Source organism: Anolis sagrei, chromosome 10 (assembly GCF_037176765.1).
Source record: "Anolis sagrei isolate rAnoSag1 chromosome 10, rAnoSag1.mat, whole genome shotgun sequence".
NCBI lineage: Eukaryota > Metazoa > Chordata > Lepidosauria > Squamata > Dactyloidae > Anolis > Anolis sagrei.
In genome coordinates this window covers 26,569,386-26,582,320 of record NC_090030.1, presented here as the reverse complement: position 1 = coordinate 26,582,320, position 12,935 = coordinate 26,569,386, and the positions used below count along the sequence as shown (strand labels likewise).

The following is a 12,935-nucleotide window of genomic DNA, read 5'->3' as shown; positions in this document are numbered from 1 at the left end:
GGTTTATATATCTATGGAATGACTGGGGTGGGGCAAAGAGCTCTTCTCTGCTGGAGCCAGGTGTGAATGTTTTAACTGACCTGTCAGTCTTCAGTCCTGCCAGCACAGGGGTTTAACCCACTGGGCATTTTGGAGTTGTAGTTCACCTACATCCAGAGAGCACTGTGGACTCAAGCAATGATGGATCAGGACCAAACTTGGCAAGAATACTCAATATGCCTAAATGTGAACACTGGTGGAGTTTGGAGAAAACACACCTTGAGATTTGGGAGTTGTAGTTGCTGGGATTTATAGTTCACCTGCAATCAAAGAGCTTTCCGAACTCCACCAATAGAACCAAACTGGGCAGACTCCCTTGACTAACAGAAAATACTGGGAGGGTTTGGTGGGCATTGATCTTGAGTTTGGGAGTTGTTGTTCACCTACATCCCGAGAGCACTGTGAACCCCAACAATAGCTTTGGGCCAAACTTCCCACACAGAACCCCCATGACCAACAGAAAATACTGTGTTTTCTGATGGTCTTTGCCGACCTCTTTGATACCCTTCATGACCCCACCCCCCATGACCCCCAGGTTGAGAAACACTGATCTATTGGAATAATTCTATTTCTCTTTCCAATGCTTTTGGTTTCTCTACCAAAGGACTTGACCGGAAAGGCCCAAGTGACCATCCTCCATGGACATCAACTGGCTGCTAACCACCACTATGCCCTCAACCTGATCTGCCAGCAATGCAATGAGCTGCGGTACCATTCAGATGTCTTGCTGGAAGAGATCAAAAGGAAATGCAACCAGCTGCAGAAGACCCTGGACCTCCTCACCCTACTGCAGCAGGTAGTGAAATGCAGTGATCTCCATCCTGGTGCCTTTTTCATTGGGCTGAGCACACTGGGCGGTTTTGACATCATCAGTAACCGATATTGAAGTGTTCCCTTGGCAGTTTTAATCCAATTCATTGACTTTGCTTCTACCAGTACTTTGTTTTGTGTATTTTCTCTCCATCAGGCTCTGGAGTGTTGTGATGATGGTGCCTATCTGTTAGCTAACCAACCAATGGATAAATGCCAGTCTCGGGAAGGTGCCCAGAATGCTCTCCAAGATATTGAGAAGTTCCTTGAGAGCTCTTCGCCGCATTTAAATGCTGATCCCCAAACCCTGTATTCCGAGTTTGAGCTCATTTTAACACCTGAACTCAAGGTAGGTCCATGGCAGAACAACCAAACCCATGATGACTAGCTACATAATTGTATCCATTTAGTCTGCCTGGTGATTCCAGAGTGGTTTATTCAAGATTGTTCATACAGAAAAGGGTATTTCGTTTTTTGTGTGTTTAAAGCTAGAGTGGAAAATCTCAAGACTTGAACTTAATTAATAATAATAATAATAATAATAATAATAGTAATAATCTTTATTTATACCCCACCACCATCTCCCCAATGGGGACTCGGAGCGGCTTACATGAGGCCAAGCCCAAACAACAAATTACAACAGAGTAAAACCGAAAATGCAAACTGAAAACGCGAACAATAAACAACATCATAAATACATAAAACATGTGACTACATCTATATATAAAAAAAATGCTCTGTGCATAATGAGTACCTTAAAAACAAAAGAACCAATGAACGAAATCACACCAAATTTGGCAACAAAACGTCTCACAACACAAGGAGTGACCATCACTCAAAAATTTATGATTTTGTCATTTGGGAGTTGTTGTTGTTGGGATTTATAGTTCACCTACAATCAAAGAGCATTCTGAACTCCATCAACGATGGAATTGAACCAAACTTAGCACACAGAACTCCCTTGACCAACAGAATATACTGGAAGGGTTTGATGGGCATTGAACTTGAGTTTTGGAGTTGTAGTTCACCTACATCCAAAGAGCATTGTGGACTCAATCAATGATGAGTCTGGACCAAACTTGGCACGAACATTCCATATGCCCAAATATGAATACAGATGGCGTTTGGAGGAAATGGACCTTGACATTTGGGAGTTGTACTTACTGGGATTCACAGTTCACCTACAATCAAAGAGCATTCTGAACCCCACCAATGACAGAATTGGGGCAAACTTCCCACACAGAACCCCCATGACCAACAGAAAACACTAAGGCCATCTAGTCCAACTCCCTTAACCAGGGCAAGAAAACATAATCAAAGCCCTCCTGACTGAGAGCCATCCAGCCATAGACAGACAGACAGACAGACAGACAGACAGACAGATCTATTCACATACACATACAGACATATAGCATCATAGATTTGAAAGGGACCCCCCAGAAAGTTCCAGAGTAGGCAAACCAAACAATTTCCACTTCAACACTGACAAAGAAACAGCAAGAAACAGCAAGATCTCGTAGTAGCTCAACTCACCTTGAGTGAACTTCACCACTCCAAATGGTGCTCAACTGTCCTAGCAAAGATCGGGGAATTGGGCTACGACAGTGATTTCCTGACTCTACTATCTTTTTCTGAGATTTTCACCCTCATCAAAAGGAGGCTGCTAGAAAAGGACCACAACCAATTGTTGAGCTTGGCAAACAAATCCTGCTCACCTATTAACTTGGCAATTCCATACACACAGGGAAATCCAGCCTTTTACATCACAGAGCTCACCAACCCCTCTTACAGAAGAGCCTACATGCTGGCTAGATTTAACATCATGCCATCGCCGCTCCATAGAGGAAGACTCAATGGCCTTCCGAGCGACAAGAGGGTCTGCCTCTGTAGCACAGGACAGCTAGACTCCATACCGCATATTCTCCTGCACTGTCCACTCTACCAGGAGCTAAGATCCAGCCTGCTAACACAAGCTTTAGACTCACTGAAGAACCACAGCGATTCTGACAAAGTGATCTTGCTTTTAAATTGCCAGGACTTTAGCTGCTGCCTTTCAGTGGCAAGATTCCTGAATGAAGTCTGCAAACTGAATGTGTAGCAAACGAGAAGCCCTTTTTTATTATGTGTACTACGTTTTATACTCTCTGCCATGTTATGCCAATAAAGGCTTATTGTATTGTTGTATTGTTGTTGATCTCGTAGTAGCTGCATTCATGAAACAGACATGTAGCCTTAGATGCAAGAGTGACTCTGTTTGTTTACTGACATCTCCTTTGGTGTTCCTCAGGCCCGGATCCAGATGGTCCAAATCAAATTGGAGAACGTGCGGAGCATGTTCGAGAACAGACAGGCTTGCTTCAGAAAGCTGGTGGACAAGCAAGCCCGCCCCGTGCAGCTCGTGGCCCCGCGGCCTGAAAACCCGCCTCGGTCGAGATCACCCTTGTTTTCTCCCAAACATGGTAACATGTTTTTGAGTTACGCCATCCAGAAATGGTTGTGAGTGAACCTTTGGGGGGGGGGGGGGGACCTTGGAAATGGCCTTTTGTGCTTGAGGAGATGGAGACACAAGGCAAGGGGAGGCGGAGGGGAGCACTAACTATGGAAGGTACCTGTTGGCTTGCTCCTGTGATGTCAACAACCCGCTTTCTCCCCTCCAAAAATACCTCTTGCAAAATGACAATTATTTAGATTTTTGCTTGGAATGGTACGCAAGTTATCCACTTGGCAGTTTGCATTACTTATTCTTTGCCTTGTTTACAATTGTCTGCCTTCTCTTGCCTCTTCCAATGCAAAAGGTGTGGATATTTTTTTGCATGGTGGCATGCCATTTTTATTTTATTGCTCTTCCCTTTGTGGTCCCAGCAATCAAACTGTTAAGCCGCTAATTATGCATGTGTTTTTAATTGTTCCAATCTGAGAAAACAATAGGATTGTGGATGTGAAAATTGGAGAGGGCTCCTGTGACTTTAATAGCTGGCTGCCTGTCACTAGCCAAAATTCCCTTAAAGGTACAGGAACCCACTCTCAGTCTGGCAACCTTAGAAACTAGAACCAGGGTTTGCTTACATTCAGAGCAATGATTCAAAGAATTGCAAACAATGTAGTTCTTTGCAACAAGTTACCCGTATTTTCCGGCATATAAGACAACTTGGACCCCCAACTTTTCCAGTTAAAATATAGAGTTTGGGATATACTCGCCGTATAAGACTACCCCTCTTCCAATGCGCACCAAATAAAAAAATTACAAAGCATCAGATTTGATTTCAATATGGCAATTTTCCTATTACTGTCCCTCCTTCTCTGCCTCTCAGATCTCACACATGCACACTTGCATCGCTTCACTGAAGTCTGAGAGGCAGAGAAGGAGGTACGATAATAGGATACAAGGACGGGCCAGACAGGTAAAAGAGGTGTGTTTTTCTTGGCCCAGAGCCACTCTATCTTTTTTTCCCATACCCTGGGCGCCCGGATGCCTGCAGCTTGCTTCGCTCTTCACTTACACCTTCCCGGTGAGGCGTCCCTTCACCTCACCATCGGGATCGCATTAAATCCACGAATACTGATGAATTGATTTTCTTCTACCGTACTTGTACAGCATCGCCCTTAATGCTTTCATACAGTCACTGCATATGGCACAGATGCGGCCACTACCATTTTTGAGCTCCCCCCCCCCCACCATATGCAGCAACCACAGATTCTCCAATCCAGATTGGAAGTTTCAGCACTCACTCTATAAAACGACTCCCGACATATAAGACTACTCTCGCGAGGACTTTAAGATCATTTGGAGAGGGCCCTGCTCTCGGTCCCGCCATCATCACAAGTACGGGTGGCGGGAACAAGAGACAGGGCCTTCTCAGTGGTGGCCCCTCAGCTATGGAACGCCCTTCCAAGAGAGATCAGATTGGCTTCCTTGCTCCTATCATTCCGGAAGAATCTTAAGACATGGCTATATGTTTGATTTTATTGTTACTGATGTTTTTATATTGTATATTGTAATTGTGTCCTTGGTGGCATTGAATTCTTGCCTGGTAAACCGCCTCAAGTTGCCGGAAGGCTGACTACCTCACTATCTCTGAGGATGCTTGCCATAGATGCAGGCGAAACGTCAACTACAACTCCCAAATGACAAAATCCATTTTTTTGAGTGAAGGACATACATTGGGTTGTTAGGTGTCTTGTGTCCAAATTTGGCATCAATTCGTCCAGCGGTTTTTGAGTTCTGTTAATCCCACAAACGAACATTATATTTTTATTTATATAGATTAGCTGCTCCGGCCACGCGTTGCTGTGACAAACATTCCCTCCCTCTTTCTCTCCTTCTTTCTTTCTCTCCTTCCTTCCCTCCCTCTTTCCTTCTTTCCCTCTTTTTCTTTCTCTTCTTCTTTCTTCCTTCTCTACCTGTTTCTTTTCTCGCTTCCTTTGCTGTTTGGTTTCATCCTTCCTTGTCTCTTTCCTTCCTTCCTTCCTTCCTTCCTTCCTTCCTTCCTTCCCTCTTTCGTTCCTTCTTTCCTTCCTTCCTTCTTTCACTTTTTTATTTCCTTCTCTCTTTCCTTCCTTCTCTACCTTTCTTTCCTTCTCTCCTTCTTTCCCTCTTCCTCTCTTTCCTTCCTTCTCTATCTTCCTTTCTTTCTTTCCTTCTCTCCTACTTTCCCTCCTCTCCCCTTCCTTCCTTCTCTACCATGCTTTCTTTCTTTCCTTCCCTCCCTCCTTCTTTCCCTCTTTCTCTCCCTCCTTTCTTCTCTATCTTTCTTTCTTTCCTTCTTTCTCTCCTTCCCTCCTTATTTATTTACTTTATTTGTATACCGCAGTTTCTCAGCCCGTAGGCTTCTTCTTTCCCTCTTTCTCTCCCTCCCATTTCTTGTCGTTTTACTTGCCCGCTGGGCTCGTGTAGAGGGAGGCAGGCAGACGGCAGTGCGCATGCGGAGGGAGATTTGGGCACGGGGGAAGCTGGGAAATGGAGTCCTTCCTCATTGTTTTCCTCCCGAGGCCTCTGCGCATGCTCCGTGTTTTTCGGGTATTGTGCGTTTGTGTTGTTGCGTATTGGTGTTTTGAGGGTTGTTGGTCATACCTTGGGGGAAGAGGTATTAGCAGGGCAAATCTCACCGATTTCGTCTGGTGGTTTAGCCGTTTTTGACCGCCTAATTACGACCTTAAGGTTCTTATATATATAGATACACACACAAGATACATTTACACAGTCTGGGCCACAGCAACGCATGGCAGTGGACAGCTAGTATACAATATAATAAGCAATCTGAATTATATACATAACAAATAATGAGTTTAGGAGGTTTGTAGAAGGTTGCTGTTTCCAATAGACAATGCCTTCTTTTAAAAAGTCTTGCACTACGAAGATGATGTTCCTATTAAAAAAGTAACTTTCCGTGCTCTAGTACTAACTTTTGGATCAAAAGGGTGCTTGGCTGTGATGCAGCAATGCTTTCCTTGCATTGTATTGTCGAAGGCTTTCATGGCTGGAATCACTAGGTTCTTGTGGGTTTTTTCGGGCTATAGAGCCATGTTCTAGAGGCATTTCTCCTGACGTTTCGCCTGCATCTATGGCAAGCATCCTCAGAGGTAGTGAGGTCTGTTGGAATTAGGACAATGGGTTTATATATCTGTGGACTGGCTGGGGTGGGGCAAGGAGCTCTTCCCTGCTGCAGTTAGGTGTGAATGTTTCAACTGACCACCTTCATTAGCATTTGAAGGCCTGGCTGAGCCTGGGAAAATCGTTTGTTGAGAGGTGTTAATCTGTGCCTGGTTGTTTCCTCTCTGTTGTTTAGCTGTTATAATTTTGTTCATTTTCATGGTCTCCTCCTTTCGGTTGAAATTGTCCACATGCTTGTGGATTTCAATGGCTTCTCTGTGTAGTCTGACATGGTGGTTGAACAAAATCTGGCTACCAGTATTAAAAAACTCTAAAATTATAACAGCTAAACAACAGAGAGGAAAAAACCAGGCACAGATTAACACCTCCCAGCAACAGATTTTCCCAGGCTCAGGCAGGCCTCCAAATGCTAATGAAGGTGATCAGCTAAACATTCACACCTAACTGCAGCAGGGAAGAGCTCCTTGCCCCACCCCAGCCATTCCACAGATATATTCCATTCCATTGTCCTAATTCCAACAGACCTCACTACCTCTGAGGATGCTTGCCATAGATGCAGGCGAAATGTCAGGAGAAATGCCTCTAGAACATGGCCATATAGCCCGAAAAAACCCACAAGAACTTTCCTTGCATTTCCCACTGTTCCCTGCACCTCCCTGGAAACCTCCCAGCAACCCATTCCCGGGCACTTTCCCCTTCCTTAAGATGCTGATTGACATCAATGAGACCTGTGGGAATAGTAATTTTATTTTTTTAATCGTCTTATTTTTGCAACAGCACCGTTTGAAGACGATGCCCCTTCTCTTCATATCTGTTTGCATTCCTCTGCATCCGTTTTTCTCCCTACATCTTTTGCCCATTGCGTCATCAAAGGTGCTTCTTCTCTATACCTGATTTTCAACACTAGTTTTTAACCAAAAGGTCAATACAACCTAGATACCCTTCTCCTTTTTTTTAGATCCATATGTTTGTGATGATAATGATCATGGAGATTAATTCAGAAAGTTGCTATTCTTTAATTATATGCTAACTGTATTGAAAGCAGTCAACAATTCAAGGAAAAGGCAATGGTTAAGATTGCTGGTAGCTACATCTATACCAGTGTTTCTCAACCTGAGGGGGTCACGAGGGGGTTTCAGAGGGGTCGGCAAAGACCATCAGAAAACACAGTGTTTTCTGTCGGTCATGGGGGTTCTGTATGAGAATTTTGGCCCAATTCTCTCATTGGTGGAGTTCAGAATGCTCTTTGATTGTTGATGAACTATAAATCCCAAACTACAACTCCCAAATGTCAAGGTCTATTTCCCCTAAACTCCACCAGTGTTCCCATTTGGACATATTGAGTATTTGTACCAAGTTTGGTCCAGATCTGTCATTGTTTCAATCCACAGTGCTTTCTGAATGTAGGTGAACTACAACTCCCAAACTCGAGGTCAATGCCCACCAAACCCTTCCAGTATGTTCTGTTGGTTATGGGTGTTCTGTGTGCCAAGTTTGGTTCAATTCCATCACTGGTGGAGTTCAGAATGCTCTTTGATTGTCGATGAACTATAAATCCCAGCAACTACAACTCCCAAATGTTAAGGTCTATTTCCCCTAAACTCCACCACTGTTCCCATTTGGGTGTATTGAGTATTTGTGCCAAATTTGGTGCAGATCTGTCATTGTTTAAATCCACAGTGCTTTCTGAATGTAGGTGAACTACAACTCCCAAACTCAAGGTCAATGCCCACCAAACATTTCCAATATTTTCTGTTGGTTATGGGTGTTCTGTGTGCCAAGTTTGGTTCGATTTCATCATTGGTGGAATTCAGAATGCTCTTTGATTTTAGGTGAACTATAACTCCCAGCAACTATAACTCCCAAATGTTAAGGTCTATTTTCCCTAAACTCCACCAGTGTTCCCATTTGGGCGTATTGAGTATTTCTACCAAGTTTGGTCCAGATCCGTCATTGTTTCAATCCACAGTGCTCTCTGAATGTAGGTGAACTACAACTCCCAAACTCAAGGTCAATGACCACCAAACCCTTCCAGTATTTTCTGTTGGTCATGGGAGTTATAAATATATATACACACATACATACACACACTAGCTGTCCCCTGCCACATGTTGCTGTATCCCACATGGGACTTCTGTGTGGGAGGTGTAGCTTAATTCTATCGTTGGTGGGGTTCAGAATACTCTGTGATTGTCTGTGAACTGTAAATCCCAGCAACTACAACTCCCAAATGTCAAGATTCTATTTTCCCCAAACTCCACCAGTGTTCATATTTGGGCATATTGAGTATTCGTGTAGAGTTTGGTCCAGATCTATCATTGCTTAAGTCCACAATGCTCTACCTGGATGTTGGTGAACTACAACTCCAACACCAAAGGACACTGCCCACCAAACCCTCCCAGTATTTCCTATTGGTCATGGGAGAACTGTGTGCCAAGTTTGGTTCAGCTCCATCGTTGGTGGGGTTCAGAATGCTCTTTGGTTGTAGGTGAACTATAAATCCCAGCAACTACAACTCCCAAATGTCAAGATTCTATTTTCCCCAAACTCCACCAGTGTTCACATTTCGGCATATTGAGTATCCGTGTAGAGTTTGGTCCAGATCTATCATTGTTTGAGTCCACAATGCTTTACCTGGATGTAGGTGAACTACAACTCCAACACCAAAGGACACTGCCCACCAAACCGTCCCAATATTTTCTATTAGTCATGGGAGAATTGTGTGCCAAGTTTGGTTCAATTCCATCGTTGGTGGGGTTCAGAATGCTCTTTGATTGTATATGAACTATAAATCCCAGCAACTAAAGGTAAAGGTTAAAAAAGCCTTTAGCTTTAGTTGCTGGGATTTATAGTTCATATACAATCAAGGAGCATTCTGAACCCCACCAATGATGGAATTGAACCAAACTTATATGAAGTATAAATCCCAGCAAGTACAACTCCCAAATGTCAAAATGCTATTTTCCCCAAGCTCCACCAGTGTTCACATTTGGGCATATTGAATATTCTTGTAGAGTTTGGTCCAGATCCATCATTGTTTGAGTCCACAGTGATCTTTGGAAGTAGGTGAACTACAACTCCAAACCCAAAGCTCAATGCCCACCAAAGCCTTTCAGTCTTTTCTGTTGATCATGGGAGTCCTGTGTGCCGAGTTTGGTTCAATTCCATCTTTGGTGGAGTTCAGAATGCTCTTTGATTGATTGTAGGTAAACTATAAATCCCAGAAACTACAACTCCCAAAAGACAAAATCAATTTTTTGAGTGAAGGACATACATTGGGTTGTTAGGTGTATCGTGTCCAAATTTGGTGTCAATTCCCCCAGTGGTTTTTGACTTCTGTTAATCCCACAAACGAACATTACATTTTTATTTATATAGATATAGTGGTGTTTCTACATATTATAACCAATGCATTATGATTCTCTTTTTTTTATGTCCAAGGTGTAGATTTTAATTCCAGTTTGAAATTTTCCTTTGATATCTCGCTGCCTGGGAAGAAAACTTCGCGGAAATCTCCAAGTTCCCGGAAGGTATGTAAATAATGAATCAAAGAGAGAGAGATTGTTAGCTTATTGATTAACCTGTGGTTAGCACAGCGGGTTAAACCACCAGCAACAGAAAATCTTGTCTACCAGAAGGTTGGCAATTCAAACCGCAGGTCAGGGTGAGCTCCTGTCATCAGCCCTAGCTTCTGTTTACCTAGCAGGTCAAAAATGGTAATGTGAGTAGATAAATAGATATTGCTTTGGTGGGGAGGAAAAAGACATATATAACGACCAGGCACCACCTAAATATATATAACACGGCTTACCAAAAATATGAAGCCGTCAAAAGGAAGAGGGAGTATGGTTGGAAAACAGTTGTATAGATTTAAATTTCCATTTAACCTAGTTTTTGAAATATATCCCACTGAAATATAACAATATCAGGGGAGTTTAGCACAGAGAAGGGGAGAGACACTTAGTATTTTAAAAAGGTAGGAACTGGGAAACACTAGAACTTGAGAGATTTAAAATGATTTTCCGCTGCCACCATTCTAATAATAATCAGGCTGAGGTAATATTGTGAGGTTGTTCTGTAACACACACTGGGCCACTATAGTTTCTTAGTGGCTGCTGTGAAACTGTCTTTAAGAATACTTTGACCACGGAGGTACACACACTGAGGCTGGTATAAGTTAATAAAAGAACAAGAATGTTTATTGAACAGGCTTGAATAAATTCAGGTACAAATGCTTATGTTGCAACTCAGAGTAAGCTTCGCCTTGCTCCCAAACACCATCACACAAGAGCTGTAGAATTTGTAGTTTATTGAGGAAAAATCCAAGTCAAAATACAGAATAAGCAGTGCAAAGTTCCAAACACATAGGTTAAATGCAGAACACAGTTCTAAAGGCCTTCAGGGAAAGACAAAAGACATAGTAATTTAAACAAAGGACAAAACAGAGTCCAGGGTAAAAACAGTGAAACACAAGCCCCAAGAATCATGATGCAGGAAGCCCAAAGCATGCTGCATTAAAGTCAAGGTTATTCCATGAAGCTTTCAGACTAACAAGCCACATTGAACTGACACTTTCTTTTCGTTAACTAGAAGCCTAAATACCTTATGCTCTCACCAACATGAAAGCATTGTGCTGACCTTTCCCCGAGCAGGCTTCTCTTCTGCTGGCTAGGCGTGAACTCCTCCTGACCTGCAAATCAACACGTGTTTCCATCCTTCTTACTCTTTTATTTCTTTATTTCTTTCCCTCCCTTTCTTCCTTCTCCTTCCTTCACTCCCTCTTTCCTCCCTTCCCTTATTTTCTTTCCTTCTCTCCTTCCTTCTCTACATCTTTCCTTCCTTCCCCTTTTGTTTTCCTTCTTTTTTCTCTCTCCTTCCTTCCTTTGCTCTTTGCTTCCATTTTCCTTCTTTCTTTCCCTCCCTTCCCCTTCCTTCCTTCCTTCCTTTCTCTTCCTTCCTTCCTTCTTTCCTTCCTTCCTCTCTCTCTCCCTTCCTTCCTTCCTTTCTTTTTTCTTTCTTTCTCCCCTTCCTTCCTTTTTTTTGTATTGTCATTTAGCTTTTCATCATTTAGCTTTTGTTTTTTTAAAACCCTTTCCACTGTTATTTTTTTGGGGGGGGGGGGTGCTATGAGTGATGGTCACTTGTTGTTCTGTTAGAAGTATAGTGTCCAAATTTGGTGTCAATTCCTCCAGTAGTTTTTGAGTTATGTTAATCCCACAAATGAACATTACATTTTTATTTATATAGATAGAGTAAAATATTGATATCCCACATTTCATCTAAAGGTCTCATATCATCATCCAGTAAAAATTAGCTGACTGGTTTAATTGTGTCGTGGTTTTCCCCAGATTGAAGTCATGCACGATTATCAAGAGAAAAGGAATTCTTTGCAGCTTTGCATTTCAGAAAGTGAAGACAATTTAGATATTTTGAAAAGGTAACCCTTAACCTCCCCTTGTGCTTTCTCTTCATTTTACTGTTTGGAAAGTAAACATCTGTTCAACATCTTTATCAATGATTTAGATAAAGGGCTAGAAGACATGATCGTCAACTTTGCAGATGACACCAAATTGGGAGGGAGAGCCAATACTCCAGAGGACAGGAGCAGGATTCAAAATGAACTTGACAGATTAGATGGCCCAAAACTAGCAAAATGAAGTTCAACAGGGACATATGCAAGATACTCCACTTAGGCAGAAAACAACAAAATGCAAAGATACAGAAAGGGGGACAATGCCTGGCTCGAGAGCAGTACATGTGAAAAAGATCTTGGAGTCCTCGTGGACAACAAGTTAAACATGAGCCAACAATGTGATGTGGTGGCAAAAAAAGCCAATGGGATTTTGGCCTGCATCAATAGGAGCATAGCGTCTAGATCAGTGGTTCTCAACCTGGGGTCCCCAGATGTTTTTAGCCTACAACTCCCAGAAATCCCAGTCAGTTTACCAGCTGTTAGGATTTCTGGGAGTTGAAGGCCAAAAAACATCTGGGGACCCCAGGTTGAGAACCACTGGTCTAGATCTAGGGAAGCCATGCTCCCCTTGCTCTATTATGCTTTGGTTAGACCACACCTGGAATATTGTGTCCAATTCTGGGACTACAATTCAAGAGAGATATTGACAAGCTGGAATGTGTCCAGAGGAGGGCGACTAAAATGATCAAGGGTCTGGAGAACAAGCCCTATGAGGAGCGGCTTAAGGAGCTGGGCATGTTTAGCCTGAAGAAGAGAAGGCTGAGAGCAGATATGATAGCCAGGTATAAATATGTGAGAGGAAGCCACAGGGAGGAGGGAGCAAGCTTGTTTTCTGCTTCCTTGGAGACTAGGACGCGAAACAATGGATTATATGGCAGTGTAGACTCATATAATCCAGTTCAAAGTAGATAATGTCGATTATCTGCTTTGATAATTTGGATTATGTGGCAATGTAGGAGACAGTTGCCACATCCAATTATGTTTCTGTCTTGTTAGAGACTC

The 12,935-nt window shown here is 42.8% G+C and overlaps 1 protein-coding gene across 3 annotated transcripts in view; it reads left to right on the top strand.

Annotated features, from left to right (window-relative positions):
* Positions 1-12,935, top strand: part of MCF2 (MCF.2 cell line derived transforming sequence) — a 124,357-nt gene that overhangs the window by 78,671 nt on the left and 32,751 nt on the right. For 2 of the 3 annotated variants that reach the window (XM_067471657.1, XM_067471659.1), the window contains 6 exons: positions 644-835; positions 1,007-1,198; positions 3,137-3,308; positions 7,238-7,333; positions 9,902-9,990; positions 11,809-11,897. In XM_067471657.1, coding sequence (XP_067327758.1) covers positions 644-835; positions 1,007-1,198; positions 3,137-3,308; positions 7,238-7,333; positions 9,902-9,990; positions 11,809-11,897 — 830 coding nt within the window. The remainder of the gene's footprint in view (positions 1-643; positions 836-1,006; positions 1,199-3,136; positions 3,309-7,237; positions 7,334-9,901; positions 9,991-11,808; positions 11,898-12,935) is intronic. The other variant, XM_067471658.1, reaches the window with a different exon arrangement.